The 21,258-nt window shown below is 42.9% G+C and overlaps 1 protein-coding gene across 2 annotated transcripts in view; it reads right to left on the bottom strand.

The window, feature by feature from the left end:
* Nucleotides 1–424: 424 nt before the first annotated feature.
* Nucleotides 425–21,258, bottom strand: part of PARL (presenilin associated rhomboid like) — a 269,194-nt gene continuing 248,360 nt past the window's right edge. For both annotated transcript variants that reach the window (XM_089662173.1, XM_089662175.1), the window contains exon 11: nt 425–2,365. In XM_089662173.1, coding sequence (XP_089518299.1) covers nt 2,260–2,365 — 106 coding nt within the window. In that variant the 3' untranslated portion in view covers nt 425–2,259. The remainder of the gene's footprint in view (nt 2,366–21,258) is intronic.

The following is a 21,258-nucleotide window of genomic DNA, read 5'->3' as shown; positions in this document are numbered from 1 at the left end:
TCAACCTCCAAGAGTTCGCATCATTACCCATAAGGTGAAGATTATTGGACTGTGTCCCCTAACACTTCTAGGAATATCTTCCGCCTGGTCCCGCACAGTATCCAGTGGTCATTCTGATGACCTCCACCTCACTACAGGACAAAGTAGTGGAGGTCATCAGAGAAACCGCGAGTTCTGTGGATGACCAGGAGAGTGTCTAAGTGTCAGTTTCTACAAGGCAGCTGAGGATATACCTGTTGCAGTGGGGACCTGCATTAGAAAAGGTATCAACTATTTTTTCCATATATCCACTATTTTATTAGCTTCTGTTTGCCGACAGATTTGATTAAGTGTTCTTACAAAACTATGTTACCATTCACCAAAATATTGTACATTGTAGGGTACCCTAGTATACCCATATAATGCCAACAGGGAAAAACAGAAGCACTGAGCAACTTTGTATATTTATTTTAAAATTTTGAGTTTGACTAGATGTAAAATTTAGATCATATAAACAAAAGGGATTAAACCGTAAACAATTTTCTTGTACATAAAATTGTATTTATTACAATTAAGGCTCATAAGAAAAGAGTATATAGCTATGCAATTTATTTTGAGAAAGAACTCAAATACTTATAAAGTAAAAATACTGACTGCCAAACAAAATGTAAACTGTATGCATTCTTGCTTTTTTTGCAAGGGGGGGTTCTGACTGTAAAATCCAAGGCTTAAAGGAAGCCTGTCACAAGACACATGGCGGTTGCGATTACAAAGCTCTACTTTGTAATTGCAACCACTGAAGGGAATGGTGAGCGGTGACTGGTCAATGAAAATCTCCTCTTCTTCATGCACCAGGTCTCAGAAGAAATCAGGCTCAACAGAGATTCTTATTTTCAGTGAAGTCACATGGGTAAATTGACCAATCACTGCTCACCCCTACCTGCATTATGATGCCACACGACTCCCCAGGGCAACATAGTTAAGATTTTGATAGTGTGGCTTGTTATAGTAGCTGAAGAGTGGCATGGGAGCAGCATGTTGCAGTGGTATCCAGGGAAGGGGTCGGGGAGCGGTTTCAGAGTTCCTTTACCTTTTTTTTATAATGATAGGTTAACTTACCCTTTCAGTGTGTAGCTTGTATCAGTTAAGTAACTTAATGTACTAAATTTGATGGGTCTGCAAAAAACAGCCAGGAAACTAGTATGTATTTAAATAGGAGATCAGAAATAGCAGCCCTGATATTACCCTCCTGATAAGCCAACTTTAACCACATGCCAACCCTGCTATAGCCGAATGATGGCTACAGCACAGTTGTCAAGTTCTGGGAGGGCGTCATATGACGTCCTCCCAGAACGTGTCCTCTCCCGGCAAACTCTGTGATCATATGACGCCCTCCTAGAACATGTACACAGCTGATCACGTGATGTGGTAAAAGGCCAATCGCAGCGGCCTTTTACCACGTGATCAGCTGTTTCCAATGACACAGTGGATCACCAGGAAATACAGTTGCTGGTTATCGGCTACAGTTTCCTCACGCTGTCGCAGCGTGAGGAAAGTACTGCCGAGAACCGACAATTGTCAGCAAACAGATTGGCACTGATTATCAGTGCCCATCAGTGCCACCCACCTGTGCCCATCAATGCCACCCACCTGTGCCCAGCAGTGCCCATCAGTGCTGACAGTCAGTGCCCCGCAGTGCTACCTCATCAATGCACATCAGTGAAGGAGAAAAATTACCTGTTTGCAAAATTTTATAATAAAAACAAAGAAAACCTTTTTTTTTCCAAATGTTTTGCTTTTTTTTTTTGTTTATAGCGGACAAAATAAAACACCCAGCGGTGATTAAATACCACCAAAAGAAAGCTCTAAATGATAAACATTTCATATGGGTACAGTGTTGCAGGACTGCGCAATTGTCATTCAAGTGCGACAGCGCTGAAAACTGAAAATTGGCCTGGGCAGGAAGGGGGTATAAGTGCCTGGTAGGCAAGTGGTTAAAATACCTTAGGACAAGGGCACATAATGTAAGTGCTTTGGTTACTTATGAATACAAATGGCTCCCTGAAGTTTTATGTCGAATACATTTTCCAAAAAGTAAAAAATAAATAATTTAGTCAAAATGCTCACATTTTTGTAATATAGATGGTCACTGAACATTATACATTACACATTTACTGAATTTTAAACACCAAATTCTTTCAGCTTGTCTTCTCGAGAATCAAAAGGCTAAAGCTTTAAAGATGCCATCAGTTCGTGATTATATTTTTGTCCTTGTTTGAGTCAAGATCCTCCATTTCTTGGGGGTTTGCTTCGGATCTCATGCCACATTTTTACAAAAGGCTCCCTCTTTTTCCAGATGAGCTCATGTCCATACAATGCATACCAGCTGTAAAAAGGTATTTAAGAATAGGTTATTAAAAAATTCAGATACTATATTCAACAGGACAAGCTTATCGAAAGTAAAACTTAACAGCAGAACATGATCCTGTGTACACCAAGGTTAGGAGTCTGTTTTAAATACGTAACTCAGTTATTTCTGCTTAATGAATGGATGAAAGCACAAATGAGTCAGTACAATAGCGTTAAACTCAGGAGGCAAGAGTACATCTTTCTCCTATCTTTTATACAAATCCTTGGGGGGGGGGTGGCGACTTTCCCCTCATCTCATAAAGGCTACATGTAGTTTTATTAAAATATCATGGATAACTGGCTCTTCATTATCACATGAAGCACTGTACTGGCTGAGCACTAAGAAGTTATTACTATGCATACTGTGATCACATCACAAAGTGGTTTAACAGGCATGGAGAAGTCCTGCTCTCACTGAATAAAGGCTACCCAATCTACTGAGATTAGCAGCTGTGACAATGATGCTTCCCACACTTTGTTTCATGAAAGCCTCATGTCTTTAGACCTCCACATCTCTAACTGATGGGAAAACTACAACACAGCAATGCTCTGCTACCCTATACTCTTGTATAGTATCGATTAGAGATGAGCTCAGGTGTGCAAAGATCTTAGTCTGAACCCACATGTGCTATCCTCTGCTAAGAAGCAGTCACTGTGTACCACCAATTATAAGTGTCTGAGGCACTCTCTCCGCCTCACAGCTGCCAGTATAAGTGCTGCTGCAGGGCAGGGAATGACTCAGCAGTTTATGCCTATGTCCAGTGCATGTGCAAAAAGTACCTTTCCTGATTCAGATCAGCTGACCAAGCTCTAAGCAATAAAATTGTGCGCACATGCACAGAAAAATAAGGACATTCTGGAGATATGACAAATTACACTCCCTGTGACCTCTACGCAGACTAGTAGGGCTGAGAGCAAGAGTTTTTAATGTTGCAGAAAGAACAGGATTATCAATGTTGAAAGAAAATTCACTATGGAGCTCTCCAGTCCTATTAGCCATAGTCTGGGCAACTGACAAAGTGGAATAGCCGGCTGCAGGGTTGAACTTGTCAGAGCAAAGGAGGTCTTCAAAAGAGTCTCCAAACACCTATTAACTGAATCCTTAAAAACCATAGCTTATTTAGTGCAAGAATGGTTGGGTCTCACAGGGGGGACAGTCAATTTCTTCTTAAATTCCACTTCTATAGGGTACAAGGTAACATTTTCAGGAGTAATAACCTTTGAGTGGGCTGACCAGTGTACAAGGCTCAATCCGCTTGATCAAGAAGGGCTGTTTAGGAACAGCCTTTTTTTGTGCCCGTAGAAATATGCAGGGGAACTGCCGGACTTGGTGTGTCTAGCCAGAGACTAGGTACTGCCTAAATGTGTCCACAGTAAAATTTTGAGGGTAAGAAATCTGTAGCAGCCCCCACTAAAATGTTGGTATCCCCTTGCCTTCTGCAAATAGAAGTGAGCCAGGCAGTTCAAGTTGTAACACATTAAAATAGTCAGGGGGAGGGGAGGCAGAAGAGCTTTTTTGGCTGTTAGTACCCACCGATTTCAGAAGTAATGAAAACATTTGGATTAGGTCAGACATAGTAGCAGAGACATCTGCTTTAGTCAGACAAGCTGTACGTGGCACATTTAAGAGGGAGCCTGAGTGGCAGCAGTGTAAAATAATGCTCCAGAAAGAGAAGACAACTATCAAACAGAGAGGTACTTTGAGTTACTTCAGGACCTGCAGCAGAATTGCTGCTGTTTATCCCATGTGCTCCCGCTTCCAAGCACCTGTAATCTGCCATTGTGTCATCGTCGGAAAATGGCAGCTGGAAGTGTGCAGCTAAGAGGCTAAAGAGAAACTTCTGGTAATAACGTGAAAAAGATCACCAAATTCAAAACAGGTAAACATAACATTACCTATAAGGCTGAATAAGAGGGACAATAAAGCTAGGGAAAAAAAACACAACAAAAAAAATTAAAGCTTAGGATTCCCTAATAACCTGTGCCTTCCAGACCACTTGTGTTTTGTAGGATAAAGGATAAAATGTAGCTTACGCTACAGGTTCAAGTAAGACAAATATAGGCAGACATCTAGCAATGGTGTAGCAAGGTGCGGGAAGACCCTTGCAGAAGCCCTCAGGGACCTCAAATAGGGAAGCAGATTTCTGTAAGGAAGCAGTAGCAGACAGATAAACTCTCAAAGTACGCACTACATCCAGTAGTAATCACCAGTGTCATTAGTACAGTGTACAGATTTTTTTTGATCACTGTATTAGTGTCACCAGCGAATTCAGATAGCATTACCGTCCCTTCCAGATAGCGTCAGATTGCCCGGCACTACCTCAGTCATCACATTTAACCCCTTGATTGCCAGGAGCATGCTCACATACACAATAAACCTCCATTGTGTTTGAGCGGATCAATATCTTTGATCAGATCAGCACTATACCAGCATTCACATTAGTATAGTGTCCCCAAAAATGCAGCGTTAGCAGGATCAGCCCTGGCACCTGCGTTTAGCCCCTACGCTTACCCCCCCTCCCCCCCAGCAAGTGCAATGTAAGTAGATCACGATCACTTGATATATTGCACACACAACTGCAGTGTTCGTAGAATCAGGCCTGATCTCTGTTAGCACTTGCAGGTACATTTTTATTTAGCAGTTCAAGCAATCCTTGACAGCCAGGTGCTCTTTTTCCTGCGAGTCGCACTAGGTACCTATAAATTAGTGGCCAAAATGTCCAACGAAAGGTACTCTAGTGAAGAGACCTACAGGATTCTGAGCATGCCAGGTTAGAGTGAAGGGGAAGACTCACTGACAGAATCAGTCTCAGAATACGAACCTGTAGGCACCCTGACAGATAGCTCAGATGACGGAGAAGAGGTCCCTGCTAAGGTCAGGCGTACCCGACCCCGTACCCATGTTGCTGAGATGTTATCAGCACTGCAGTATCACTTGGTGACGTGGCGAGTCCCATAAGTGCAGTACAAGCTGGTGCAGTGGCTAGTACAAGTATTCGTGCACACGGGCCCATAGAGCCCCTTCCGGATGTGCTTGCAAATCCTGATTGGCATCCCACAAATTCTGCAGCACACATACTTCCCCCATTCACTGCCCAACCCGGAATTCAGGTGGAACAGCAAATTTAACTACTCCCCTTGATTTTTTGGAACTGTTTTTCACGGAAGATCTGTATACATGGATTGTGGATCAAAGCAATTTATATGCACAGCAGTTTATCGCCGCCAACCCAAATTGAAACCTTTCCAGACCACTTGGATGGAACCTATTACGGTTTCTGAATTTAAAGTTATTTGGGCCTAACCCTTAAAGTGTTACTAAACCCTCAACAATAAAATCAGTCTGTATATTTAGTAAAGCACTGTGGAACCAAAGGAGTTAATCCTCTGCATTGTGTACAAAAGGCGGTTTGATCCTTTCTTCTCTGATCCTCCCCTTTTTCAAGCGACCGCTACATATCTCCAGACTGAACTCGTAGCCATTCTGCACATGCTCAGTTTGGTGTACATTGCTAGAGAGGTTTTGTTTTCTTGGGAGGGAGCATGTGATCAGCACAGGGCCAATCAGCACTGTCCAGACAGAGGTCATGGGATTTCCATGCTCCTAGAGCAGAAAGAAAACTCCTCCTGCAAGCTTTAGCTAGTGCTGGGCTGGACACAGATAGAAGCCACAAGATTGCTGTAACTGCTGATGAAAAAAGGTATTTAACAGTTTATATTTAGTAAAACAATTGCATTTCCATGTTCTGTGTACTGTGGGAGACCAGATATAGTGGATGCAGGATCCTGGATTTAGTAACACTAACATGGGCATTACTAAAAAAAAAAAATGAATTGCGGTTGTATTGGTCCACAGACCCGATTCAGCATATACCAGTGTTCTCTGCTGCCATGGCTAGGCATAGATAAGAGAATATAATGCGATTTATGCATTTCAATGACAATTCACTCGGTCGTCCTCGGGTTGACCCTGAATTTGGGCAGCTCCACAAAATCCGGCCCCTCGTACATCACCTTAACCAAATATTTGCAGATGTCTATACTCCCCAGCAAAACATTTGTGTTGATGAGTCCCTCATTAATTTTTCTGGCTGCCTAACATTCAAACAATTTCTCCCCAGCAAGCATGCCAGATATATGGTCAAGATGTACAAGACCTGTGAGAGGGCAACAGGCTATACATATAAGTTTTGGATTCACAAGGGGAAAAGATAGTCACGTGGAGCTCCCCGTATGCCCAGACTACATGGGGAGCAGTGGCAAGATAGTTTGGGACTTGGTGTCATCCTTTTTTCATAAGGGGTACCATTTATACATGGACAATTTTTATTCAAGCGTGCCAGTATTTAGACATTTGTACAATCTTGGAATTGGCGCATGTGGCACCATGCAACCTAATTGACGAGGCTTCCCCCAATGGCTTGTAAATACCAATCTTAGAAAGGGGGAAAAAGCCTGTTTGAGAAATGATGAATTGCTCGCAGTGAAGTGGAAGGAAAAACGGGATGTTTTTGCCCTGTCTTTTATTCACGCAGACACAACCATCCAAATTGCCACGGCAGCTGGTGTTGTTGAGAAGCCCCTCTTTGTCCACGACTATAACCTTAACATGGGAGGGGTGGACTTCAATGACCAGATAATGAAGCCATACTTAGTTTTCCGAAAAGCCAGATGCTGGTACAAAAAAGTGTGTTTATTTATTTCAATTGGCTCTATATAATGCTTTTGTGCTTTACAAAGCAACTGGATGTTGTTGATCCCTCTCAAAATTCCAGGAAGAGATCACGTCCCTTTAGTATGCAGAAGGTGCTATGGCCCTCCTTTCCTGGCCAACCTGGTCTCTGCCTCAAGGACTGCTTCTATCGCTACCACACACTAGTGGAATATTAGTATAGGGTACAGCAGGGCACAGTTCAGGGCACATATTTGCACTGGGTCTCGAAAGATGTTAGGTAGTCAGGAAACTGGCTGTCGCATTTTGAGAGACTCTAATATCTGTTTGTTACAGTAAATTAAAAAAAAACAAAAACATGAAAAGTAAAAGTACAAAAAAAATTAAAACATTTTAAAAACCAAAACATAGTATTTTTTTTGTTGTCAATTTAATGTTATGGTTTTACGGTTACTGTTTTATTGTTAACCATTGCTGTTTTCTTTGCACGAAATGCCATTTAACTGCAGCACTAATCTGTTTATTCTGACAGCAACAGGGTCTTGCTCTCAGAATATACATAAGGCAGTGTGCGCAGAGCTGTTGGATGAGATGTTTCATCCGCAGTTAAAAAAGAGCATATATGCCCAAGCATGGGGGCCCGAGGTGGCTAGGCCCTATGCTTTAGAATATATATTTTAAAATATTTTTTGGCACACATTCCAATTAAAAAGTTGTTTTATCGGGTACTGTTTTATTGTTAACTATTGCTGATTTCTTTGTAGGAATGCCATTCAGCTGCAGCACCGATCTGTTTATACTGACAGCAACAGGGTCTTGCTCTCAGAATATACGTATATATAAGTAAGAATATAAGTATGTGCAGAACTGTTGGATGAGATTTTTCATCCGCAGTTTAAAAAAAAAAAAAAAAGAAAAAAAAAAGGAGCATAAATGCCCAAGCATATATGAAGCTGCAGGCATCATCCTGGTATTGTGTTTTTCAGCCGGTGATTGGCTTTCATGTAAAAGCAATCCTAGTGGCTATTAGCTTCAGGATTGCTTTTACAAGCAGCGGAAGAAGATGTCCCCTCCCCTGCGGCCTTCTTGAGCAGTCCTGTGCCATTGGGGGAACTTGAGAATACAGCAGGTGTTTATGCCAGCTGGCCATAGAGCTGAATAGAGACTGGAATGGCACCAATCATTTCTATAGTCTCAGAAATCAGAAAATACGAGCATTTCATCACGTCAGTTTTGCAGAACATAAACAGCGCCATTTGTAAATTGGGAAAGCATCTAATCACAGACCCCAGATTTCGAAAAGAATACTTGTCAATGCCTATTGCAGTCACAGGGGATATGTACATTCCTGGTGATAGCAATAAAAGTGATTAAAAAAAAATGAAAAGGACAGTGTAAAAATAATAAAAAAAATTAAAAATAACTAAAAAAGCAATCCTGCCCCGCTCACCCATGGTGGTATGTAAACAGCAGTTGCACTATGCATGTGAGGTATCGCTGCGAATGTCAGATTGAGGGCAGTAATTTAGCACTAGACCTCCTCTGTAAATCTAAAATGGTAGCCTGAAAAGGCTTTTAGAGCATCGCCTATGGATATTAAAATGTATGCAGTGTGTTGCCATTTCAAGGGGCGTATGCAGTTTTAAAGCCTGTCATGTTTGGTATCTATTACTCGACATACCATCCTCTTTTATATTTTACCAAATAATTGGCCAATATAGTGTGTTTTTGTGCATTAAAAGTAAAAAAAAAAAGTTTTGTTTTTTTAATTTTAGATGGAAAAATCACTGAGCGAGAAAAAATTGCAGCACCCACCATTTTATTCACTAGGGTGTCCGCTTTAAAAAAATATATAATGTTTGGGGGTTCAAAGTAATTCACATGAAAAAAATCAGTATTTTTTGCTAGGAAACAAAAAGTGTCAGAAAGGGCTTGGTCTCCAAGTGTTTAGAAGAGCGAGTGATGTGTGGTATAAACTTCTAATACTGGGCATAAAATGCCCCCACCCCCCAAGTTACCCCTTTTTTGGAAAGTAGACACCCCAACTATTTGCAGAAAGGCATATTGAGTCAATAGAATAATTAATTTCTTTACAAGTATTTGGAAAATTACAAAAATATATATATGGGCCATGAGCATATGTAGACTCCCCGAAATACATTCTGCTACTTCTCCCAAGTATGGAGATACCACGTGTGAGAGACTTTTTGGCAGTCTAGCCGCGTGCAAGACCCCAAAATCCAATAAGCACCTTCAGGCTTTTAAAGGGCTTTATTTCCTCATTACACATCCTGACTACCTATCAGAGTTTTGGAGGCCCTGAAATGCCAGGATAGCACCAAACCCGCCTTTTTGGAAAGTAGGCACCCCGAGGAATTTGATAAGAAGCATGGTAAGTATTTTGCAGATATCGTTTGTTGCCATAAGTTTATGAAAAAATTAAGAAAGAAAACAAACATTTTTTCTTTTCTTTTTTCAAAACCTTGTGAGAAAAAATGAGATCTGCAAAATACTCACCATGCCTCTATAAATTCCTCATGTTGTCTACTTTCCATAAAGGGGTAATTTGGGGGGGGGGGGGGTTGGAGCTTTCAGGGCCTCCAAAACTGTGATAGATAGCAAGGAAGTGAAATGAGGAAGTTGCGCACCTTCAGGCTTTCAAAGTGGTCATTGGATTTCAGGCTCATGTATGTGACTAGTCTCCCAAAATGTGGTATCCCCATACTCTGTAGAAGTAGCAGAATTTATTTTGGGGTGTAATTCCACATATGCTCACGGCATGCGTGAGCAATATATCTTTTAAATGACAACTTTGTGTAAAAAAAAGTTTGTCATTTTCCAAGAACTTATGAAAAATAAAAAAAAATAAAAACCTTCCATGGACTCAATATGCCTCAGCAGATAGCTTAGGGTGTCTACCAAGACAGTACAAACAGCCCCAAATTACCTTTTTTCAGAAAGTATTTTAGCATCTCAAGAAATGTGATAGGCAGTCACAAAGTAAAAGCTGTGTAAATTCCAGTATCTATACCATAGTTTGTAGTCTATACCTTTCATACAAACCAACGAATATGCAGTTATTAGGATTTTGTTTTTACCAAAGACATGTAGGAAAATAAATTTTGGCCTAAATTTATGGCGAAATTTGAGTTAAGAAATTTGTTAGAACAAAAATGAGAAAATATCGTTTTTTTTTCAAAATTTGCATTTTTTTTTGTTTATAGCGCAAAAAAAAAACCCAAAAAAACAAAACCCGGAGGTGATCAAATATCACCAATATTATATATTTTTAGAGCCGAAAGTAAAAAATATTGTTTTTTTTTTTAATTTTTGATTTTATAGCGCAAAAAATAAAAATTTCACAGGTGACCAAATTCCACCAAAAGAAAGCTCTATTGCATTGCATGACTGCGCGATTACTAGTTGAAATAGCGCAGTGCCGAATAGCAAAAAAAGGCCTGGTCAAGAAAGGGGGTAAATCCTCTGGAGGGCAAGTGGTTAAATACTTTTTCATTGTGAAATTGGACATTTTGTTACCGCATGCAAACATTTATGCAAATGAGTCACGTGACAGTGTTATCGCATGCGGTAACCTTTAGTGAATTGATCCCAATACATCAAAGTAAAATATTAAATGTGAGGTAAATACCGCAAAAAAACATGAGATAAATCATTAAAGTCAATTCATTAACCACTTGCCGACGGGTGACATCCTTAACACTGCTTCACCGTGGCCGGACAGTTTTGGGAGGGCGTCATATGACGGCCTCCCGTGATCGCGCTTCCCATGCGCCACTGGCCTCGGGAATTGTAAGCGATGGCTGTGTCCCTCGAACACAGCACGTCACGAAGGCGGGGGGGGGGGGGGGTGAAGGGCCAATTACAGAGGCTGTTTACATTTGTGATCGCTCTGTCCAATGACGAGCGATCACAAATGTAAACACAGAAGGGTCATGGCTGGGTTTTCCCACTCCTTTCCTCACACCAATACTAAGTGTGAGGAAAGGAGAGAGTGCCCACAAGTGAGTGTCCATCAGTGCGGGCTCATCAGTGTCCACCAGTTCTGCCTCATCACTGCAACTTGTCAGTGCTCATCAGTGCTGCCTCATCACTGCAGCTCCTCAGTGCCCATCAGTTCTGCCTCATCACTGCAGCTTATCAATGCAAATTAGCACTCATCAGTTACTATCAGTGCTAACTAATTACTGCAACTTATCAGTGTACATCAGTGCCACTTATTGGTACACATCAGCACCCATCATTGCATCCCCATCAGCGCACCCCCATCAGCACCCAGCAGCGCAGCCTCATCAGCACCCAGCAGCGCAGCCTCATCAGCACCCAGCAGTGCAGCCTCATCAGCACCCAGCAGTGCAGCCACATCTGTCCTAGTATATCTAAAAACATTTTCCTGTGAGGAGGGCTACCAAAAATACTAACCATGACCAACGAGAGCTGCTATAGAATTAGAGGAGGAAAGTGTGCCCACCAAACAAAGGAGTTCTGGTGAGGAGCAGGCTACCATAAGTAGTGCAGTGGCATCCACTAGTAGAGCAGGGGCTTCCACCAGAAATGGAGAACCTCAAGAAAGTCCAGGTACTAGTGGGGTGTCACTTCAGCCCCAAAGGCTTAGTGCCCATGTCACTCTTCCATATGTCCTTCAACACTCCATATGGCTTCCCCCTAACTCTGGAGCAGCTAACATCCCCCCCTTTACTGTTCAGCCAGGAGTTCAGATGAACACAAATTTAATTTTTATCGATTCATAGCCATCAACCCAGATTATGCATCCATCCCACCCATCCCTACAAATGGAAGCAGTTAACAGTGGAGGAATTTAGAACCTTTTTGAGCCTCACATTAAATATAAAAATAAAATCAATTACACTCCTACTGGTCTACCCACCCAATCCATCATATGCCAGTTTACTCATCAGTCATGCCCAGAACAAGATATCTAATGATCATCCGGTTCCTCCATTACAATGATAACACCCAATGCCCTCCCCAAAATGACACAGCATAAGATAAATTGTATAAAGTTTGTCCACTTCTTAATTTTTTTTCCAAGAAATTTGCCCAATTATTTGTCCCGGAAAAAATATCTGCGTGGATGATTCGTTTGTCCCCTTCACTGGCAGACTGAGCTTCAAGCAGTTATCCCCAGCAAAAGGGCCCAATATGGGGTTAAACTGTATAAATTATGCGACAGAGCCACGGGGTACATTTATGCCTTCCTCATGTATGAAGGAAAGGACACCCAGCTGCATCCCCCCGAATGCCCAGATTACATTGTAGCAAGTGGAAATGTTGTTTGGGAGCTTGTATTTCCACTCCTTGAAAAGGGTTATCATCTCTATGTTGATAATTTTTACACCAGCTTGACCCTTTTCCGCAATCTTCACCAAAGGAAGACACTAGCATTTGGCACCATGAGAGCTAGTAGGAAGGGCTTCCCGCAAAGGCTTGTGAACACAAGACTACAACGAGGGGAGTTGGTAAGTTTGCAGAACAAAGAGATATTGGCTATGAAGTGGAGGGACAAACGAGACATCTGCGTGCTCTCATCAATTCACAATGATATCCACGTGCAAATCACCAGAAGAAATGGCACAATCCAAAAAAAACAGAATGTGTCCATGATTATAATTTGTTCATGGGGGGAGTCAACTTCAGTGATCAGATGATCCAGCCCTACCTTGCTGTCAGAAGAATCCACCATTGGTACAAAAATGTTTCCATTTTTTTTTTCAATTTGGCCATTTATAATACATATGTGATCTACTGGAAATCCACCGAGACACCCATGTCCTTTCTTCGCTATCAGAAGGAAATTGTCACTGCCCTTTTGTACCCTGAAGTCCCAGCACTCAGATGCAGTGACCAGACTCCACGAACACCATTTCAAAAGTCCCTCCCGGAAAAAGATGTAAAAAAAAAAAAATATCGGGTGTGCTTCAGAAGAGGAGTTAGACAAGACACCAGTTTTTTTTGTCCCCAGTGTCCTTCCCAACCAGATCTCTGCATAGGTGACTGTTTCAGCAATTACCATACTTCTCTACAATATTAGAGAAGTATGGTAAACTTAATTCTGAATTTCTTGCCATTCACTCCTTATGCCTCTGCCTGCTCATGAACTGACCCTGGCCTGTTATTTGACATTTTCACTTAGGGGTATACTCACTTTTGTTGCCAGCGGTTTAGGCATTAATGGCTGTGTGTTGAGTTATTTTGAGGGGACAGCAAATTTACAGTTATAGAAGCTGTACACTTACTACTTTACATTGTAGCAAATTTACACTGTTATACAAGCTGTACACTTACTACTTTACATTGTTTTATATATTTATTTTATATTTTATTATATCTTTTCATGTGACAACACTGTCACTGAACATAGTGTTGTCACATGAAAAGATATAAAATATTTACAAAAAAAATGTGAGGGGTGTGCTCACTTCTGTGGGATACTGTATATGCATTAATTACCATTCAGTAATGATTTATTTTTGTACAGGTCGTTGTTAAACAGTTTCACATATTGTTGGAGGGGCACTGTACCATTCCATTCTTTTTGCTAAAGAAGCTGAGGGTAAAGGTGATGGACTGTCCAAGCATGTCTCCAGACCTAAACCCTTTTGAGCATCTGTGGGACATCCTCAAAACGGAAGGTGGAGGAGCGCAAGGTCTCTAACATCCACCAGATCTGTGATGTCGTCATGGAAGAGTGGAAGAGGACTCCAGTGGCAACCTGTGAAACCCTGGTGAACTTCATGCCAAGAGGGTTAAGGCAGTGCTGGAAAATAAATGGTGGCCACACAAAATATTGACACTTTGGACATTTTCACTTGGGGTATACTCACTTTTGTTGCCAGCGGTTTAGACATTAATGGCTGTGTGTTGAGTTATTTTGAGGGGACAGCAAATTTACACTGTTATACAAGTTGTTCACTTACTACTTTACATTGTAGCAAAGTGTAAGTATTTTATTATATCTTTTCATGTGACAACACTGTCACTGAAGACAGTGTTGTCACATGAAAAGATATAATAAAATATTTACAAAAATGTGAGGGGTGCACTTACGTCTGTGAGATACTGTATTTTTTTTTAAAATATATTTATTTGTAGCACAGAGAGAGGAAGATAACACAAAACCCGACATGCGGGCATTTACTGAGAAACAGTAGAGCACAATAGGGACAGTAAACCACAGTATGAGATTGTCTACCTGGTAGTGATCTAACACCACACAGTCTAGGGTGGCCTAGCAATAAGGGGGGGACGAACACACAGGACAGGGGATCCGAGCAGATCAGGGTAAGGCATGACACGGTTAAGTCCAACACTGAGGACAGAGATCCAGGTAAGAAAGGGTTCATCCAGCTGTTGTGGACCTTTTGGAATTACATCTCAAAAACATGATTTTATCAAGACATAATCCTATATGACAGCAACTCAGCATAGCTGGATGTTAAGGGTTAATTTGTCTTGGTTGAACCCTCCAAGGACTCTAGTTAAGAAATGGACATAATGAGTGAAGTGAGTTCTTTTACAAGACAATAGATTGTTTGAACTGTAAATAAATACTATTTGTATATTGGGGTCGGGAAGACTGCATATACAAAAGTTAAATAGACAGCCAAATAAGACTTTAAACCTTCAAATGGTGAATCACCACACCAACAAGTGAAACTATAGTAACGTTTGAGAAGAGTAAACAACCCTTGAGGAGACTGGTGAGATATCAGTCTTTTCAAATGGTCTGTTCAAACTACAAGGACACCTGGTTATTGCCTCTCATCTTTACAATGGGCAAACATCGGTTTAATGTGTCACTTTTAAGACTAAAAGTTAAATTCCGGTCATTTAAGGCTAAGAATTGAATGTATCTAACCACAAAGATATTACTACAAAAGCATAGTATCTATAGATGTTATAAAGAATAGGTTTCACACACCACCAAATATTCAGCAATGGGAATTGTATATCACTAACTTGAGTATTGAGATGATGAAAAGTAAGATATATTGTGAGTTAGCATCAGTTGTATGTCTGATCAGGAAACAGATACTTTCACACAAGCTTGTATCTCAGGGAGGAATAACTGAATATACACATATATTCCATGGTTCTTATTTAGAACACTATAGCTATGATCAACTATATATCTGGATAAGACGTATATTTAATACCTAAAATTACATTGAGTTCCACCCGAGGTATGAGTCATCATCAATACTCAAATTGTTCTATGGTACAAGACCGCCACCTGGTGAGAAATAGCTTATGTACATACATTTCTCAACTAGCCAATCAAGAAGCCTGGTGGGAGGGTATCTTAGAACAATGGGTTAGTTGGTATAAAAGCCCATGCACCTTTAGAGAAAAAAAAACTCATCAAAAGAAAAAGACCTGACTGAAGAAAGACCTCATTAGAAGAAAATCTGAAGACATCTGAAGAGACCTCTCTATAACCCCTCTTCCATCCTTTCAAACTTCCAAAACTTTACTAAATTTCTAAATCTCTGTACTTCTAACTTCCTACATTCTCACATACTAAATATCTATCACTTGCCCTGTGACATCATTCTAAAGGCGTTCCATTGCCAGCTGAATTCACGGGAGAGTTTCATAGTCTGAATTCCGGGTGTGGTGAGACTGTCCATTTAATTTTGCATTGCCTATTTTCTCTGTTGTGTAGAGTCATAGAATTACCTTAGTGTATCACAACTATATTGGGTAGTTATATATATGTAGAGAGATCCTGTTTTACTGTTAAAATTGTTTGGTGTCATATTAGAAATTTTTCATATTTCATAATTTATTAAATATTAATAATCAGAGTATAATTTATCAGAGAATATATTCTTCCATTGCTATGGCCACGTAATGAGAGAAAATAACCTTTGAGATACTCGAAATTATAAATTATTAATAAATTTAATTTTTAATCAGTATCATCTAGAAATTGTTATATTGATTTCATTATTTAGAAACAATATTATTGTGTATTATATCGGCATAGTATATCTTTGAACGTGTGTATCAATATCCATTTATCACCAGTCTTTTGCGTTTTGTGTTAATATATATATAATTTTTGTACATAAATAAATTTTTATATTTATCTATTATAAGGCAAATTTTGTGTGTATGGTACGAAATCATACTGGCTAAAAGAATTCAAGGTATAATAATAAGTGGTGATCAAATTATCAAGGTGTCCAAATTATTGGTTTACTAAATATTTGCCGTATTTTAACGGCTGGAGGCACTGTAATATTTCATCTAAGGGAAAGGGACACGCCCTTTATAAGTAGAATAAATCCTTACATAAACCACCACACAGCACACAAAGATCTGGGTAGGAAAGGGTGTAAATCCAGCACACAGGGAGAAATCTGGGCAAACGGGCTAAGTCCGGGCACACAGGGCAAGTCCAGCACACAGGGCAAATATCTGGGTAGGAAAGGGTTAATCCTGGTCACGGGGCAAAGATCCAGGTAGGAAAGGGTTAATGCAGCACAAAGGGGCAAAATCCGAACATTCGGTAAATCGAGCACACAGGGCAAGGAGTCCTAAGCACAGCTCTGACACAGCAAGGGTTACGTACTCCAGGACAGGGGGCTGTGAGGTTTCGCCACAGCTTAGGACCACACACAGCACAGCAGTACAGTGAGTGGGACAGCAAACAAAGAGACTTTCTCTAGCCCGAGTCGGGCCCCGTTCCAGTATTTTATCACGGGGATTGGGCGCGTTCTCGGTGCCAGGGGGCTTTGGGGTCTGGCGGCAGCTCAGAACCACACACAGCACAGTGAGTGGGTAGCAAGTAAAGAGACTTCCTCTAGCCAGGCTCCAGAATTTTATAACCGGAGTTGGGCACGTTCTCATTGCCCCGGTAACCCTAGATTTGGCATCAAGTTACCCTGGCAACAGGCCCCACCCCCTCCTTGCCACCCCAACACAGGGAGTGCGTCCTTCTTCCCTAGTGGGCATGCAGCACGGGAACAATGAGATTGTGCTGTGCCTGCTGAGACAGTGGAGGGGGGAGCAGATGGAGACAGGTCTGTAGCCTGCATGTGGGGTAATCCACATGCAGACACAGTGGGGAGGCAGACTGCCTGGTGCTTGGTCTGGGAGAACAAGTGGAAGTCCTCAGCAGGGTGCAGCTCCCTGACACCCAGCACTGAGACTATGTGGTTTGTGGGTGGGGCGCAGAGCTCAAAATGGCAGCGGGGACAGTGTGGTAGGGGAAGCAAAGGGCAATCGGGGGAGAAAGACGGGGACCTGTGACAACCCCTCCATTTTATAAGTGCCAATGATTGAACCTCAACTGGTTCCACTGGAAGCATTTGTGGGTAGCATTTCTTTACTGGGGGTCTTGTTGATGAGAAAGCCCATTCGTAGTTTGGTGCCAGCTTCCCCGTCAATACTGGATAGTGAAGTAGTATGGTTGTAAGGCCAGGCTCCATCGTAGGAGGCAGGCGTTATCCCGAGACCTGATTCAGCAGGTGAGGGGTTGTGGTCAGTGAGGAGAGTGAACTGCCGGCCATATAAATAGGGTTGGAGTTTTTTCCAAGGCCCATACTACAGCCAGGCACTCTCTCGATGGGGGTGTAGGACACCTCCCTGTCCAGCAGTTTCCGGCTAAAGAAAGCCACAGGGAGAATCTCCCCTCTCTCGTTTACCTGGCTGAAGAGAGGCGTCCGCTGCATGAGAAATCGTGTAATCGGAAGCTCTTAGGAGAGGGTGGTGGGAGGGGGCCTCTTTCAGCTGGTCAAAGGCAGTCTGGCAGGCTGGGGTCTAAGTCACCATCTTGGGCATAGCCTTCTCGTTGAGGTCAGTCAGTGGCTTGGTGATCGTGCTGAAATGGGGAACAAATTTGCGTTAATAGCTAGCAAAAAAAGGCCCAAAAAGGCTAGAACCTGTTTCTTAGTCTAGGGGGTGGGGCAGTCCCTAATGGCTTCAATATTAGCTGGTTTTGGGCGTAGTCTACCCCCTCCAGCCGGTGTCCTAAGTATGGCACATCTGCCATCCCCTTCTAGCACTTGTTGGTTCAGATAGTGAGGTCAGCCCCTGCAATTTGGTCTGGGACAATGCCCATATGCTGGAGGTGGTCTTCCCAGGTTTTTGCTGAAAATGGCAATGTCCTCAAGGTAAAGCAAAGTCCTGCAACAACCGATCCACCATGCGCTGGAAGGTGGCAGGGGCATTCTCCATCCCAAAGGGCATGTTGAGGAATTCTAACAGTCTGAAAGGGTTGAAGAAGGTGGAGCGCTCACTTCCTTCAGTTAAGGGGATCTGCCAGTAACTCTCACTCAAGTCCAGTGTAGTGCCATAGCAGGCCCTAGCCAGACGGTCCAGCAGGTCATCAATATTGGGTATCTGATATGCATCACTAACCATGTGGTCACTGAGGCATTGGTAGTCTACACAATCAAATGCTGCCATCTTTCTTGAGGACAAGAAAAACAGGTGAGGCTCAGGGGCTCTAAGAGGGCTGGATAATCACCAGTTCCAGCATTTTGCTCAGTTCATGGCTCGTGGTGTTCTTGATGGCTTCAGGAACTTGATAGGGGGCTTGTTGGATGGGTTGGATCCCCAAGGTTTCCACATGCCGAGTGGTGAGGGCAGTCCTTCTGGGTCAGGAGGAAAAAAATTAAATAGCACTGGCTCACAATGACCTTCATGGCCACCTGCTGTCCTTTATGGAGGTGATGTCCCAGGGGTACTTGGTGTACATCAGTCAAGTGGCACACTACTTCCAGGAGATCAAGCACGACCTCTGTCTTCCTCGGAGGGTAGAGGGCAGACAGCCAGGACAGGAACATTTCCGTCAAAGTATTCCTCGATCATATTGACATGCACGGTTTTCTGCCACCTCTCCTGATCATTCAGCGTGAGAATATAGTTGGTCTCATTCAACCTATTGATGATTCAAAAGGGCCCCTGCCATGTAGATTGTAGAATGTTTTCGAGATTTGGAAAAATCATAAGGACATGTTGGTTCTCAGCAAAACCCCCAGATGTGAGGCTTACCAAGTCTTTTGATGGGTTTGGGCAGCCTTGAGATGGTCCACTTTGAGTCCAGCTAGTTGGCTCATTCTTTCACACAGTTTCAATAGGGCACCACAGGGACCCCAATATCAGGTAGTTGGTCCTCCCAGTATTCTTTCTGCAGGTTCAGGGGACCCCAGACCTTCCTCTCATATAACAACTCGAAAGGGAAAAAACCCTGTCGATTCCTAAAGGTACCTGCCTGAAGGCAAAGAGGAGGTGGGGTAGGTGTTATTCCCAATCTGGTTCCTGGCACAGGTCTGCCAGAGTGACTGAACAAGATTGGACATAAACTATGTCCCTTGATCCAACAGGATTTAGGCTGGAAAGCCCACTCACATGAAACCAGTAACCAAGCCTTCTGCAACTTTGGGAGCTGTGGTGCTGGATTGGGCCACTGATTTGGGATAAAGGGTACCATAGTCCACAATGGTGAGGATGTAATGCTGCTCAGTTTTGCTAGGGCAGAAAAAAAAAAAGGGTCCAAAAATGTCGATAGCTATACGCTAGAATAGCTCCTCAGTGACGGGCAACATTGGCCATAACATGACTTACACAGCACTGACACACATCACAGCTGTGACAGTAGTGGGCTATCGCTTGTGGCATCCCAGGCCAATAGATGGCCTGAACTAACCTTGTTTTTGTCCTTGATGCCCTGCCATGGGCAAGCTGCAGCAGTTGGGCCCAAAACTACTGGGGCAGTCTGAGGTCCACCCTCAGGAGAAGTCTCCACAATTTGGCATAATAACCCGTTTTCCTGCACCCATCTTGTCACCTGCTCCGGGACCTCTCAGCCCTACCCTGGTCCAGAAGCGTGTCAGAGTAGGGTCGGTGGCTAAGTCCTCTTTAAACTGGTCCTGATCCCAGGTTGCCCCACTAGTGGCAACAGTCGGGGCACAGTTACTCACCACAGGCAACAGACATTCATCTACATGCTGGGGGTCCTCATTCCTCTGGGTGACTTCCTGTTGGGCTTGACTTTGTGTGACGGCTACAAAAAAGCTACACTGGAGGTCTCCCACATTGTTCCCAAGAAGTACATCCACAGGTAGTCCATCCATTACACCCACATTGCAGCATTTAGGCCCCAATCCATAGTCCAGGTTGACAGTAGCAAAGGGGGATGAAGCGTTTGGTGCCCCCTGTCAATCGGATCACTATCCCAGGGCTGGCTGGAGAGCGCTAGGGTGTACAACTCATGGGTCCACATGTGAGCAGCACCTCTGAATCTGGAATTCCAAACAGCCTTTTGTCCATCCACAGTGATCTCTTGCAGGTGCTTTCCCTGGAGAATCGAGGATGAGGCCTCAAAAGGTTGTAGGCCAAATACTCCTGGAGTGGTGTCCTTGTCAGCAGGAGGAGGACACCAGTCTGGAGGGGGTGGAGGCAGGTTTTTGGGAGCCTGGTACAGATCTACATAATGTACCAGCTTGGGAGGGCTAGGCCTGAGTCTCTTTTTCTTGGCAGGGCAGGTGGCCTGATAGTGACCACTCTGCCCGCAGCCAAAACAGAGCCTTTCGAAGGTAGTTCTTGGGGCCCGCTGTGGGGGGCCCCACTGTCTTAGCTCGGGAGGACATTTGAAAAAGAACGGTTCCTTCAGGACTGCCTGTATGATCTCCTCAGGGGAGGTAGCCTTCTCCCCTTCCAGTCATCGGCAACATGCTAAGGACATCTTGTAACATCTTGTAAACCTTCTGGTCTCATGGAGGCGGGCGGGTAGTCCAAAATTGGGCACAATAAGACTCCATTGATACAGTGTAATAGTCCAGGACTGCCCTTTTTATTTCCTCATAGCTCTGTTTCTTGAGGGGATCCATAATTCAATAGGCCTCAGTGCCCCCCCCCCCCCCATCTAGCAGCCCTACCACATAGTGGGTCCAGTCTGTAGTGAGGAAGTGAAATGAGGAAGATACGCACCTTCAGGCTTTCAAAGTGGTCATTGGATTTCAGGCTCCTGTATGTGGCTAGGCTCCCAAAAAGTCTCACACATGTGGTATCCCCATACTCGACAGAAGTAGCAGAATGTATTTTGGGGTGGAATTCCACATATACCCATGGCTTGTGTGAGAAATATCATTTAAATGACAACTTTGCGTAAAAAAAAAAAATAATTGTTTGTCATTTTCCAGAAACTT

This window comes from Staurois parvus, unplaced genomic scaffold (genome assembly GCF_062004578.1).
Source record: "Staurois parvus isolate SC_StPar_1 unplaced genomic scaffold, SC_StPar_1.0 ptg001433l, whole genome shotgun sequence".
Lineage (NCBI taxonomy): Eukaryota > Metazoa > Chordata > Amphibia > Anura > Ranidae > Staurois > Staurois parvus.
The sequence above is the reverse complement of the archived record's forward strand: the minus strand, read 5'-3'. Positions and strand labels throughout refer to the sequence as shown.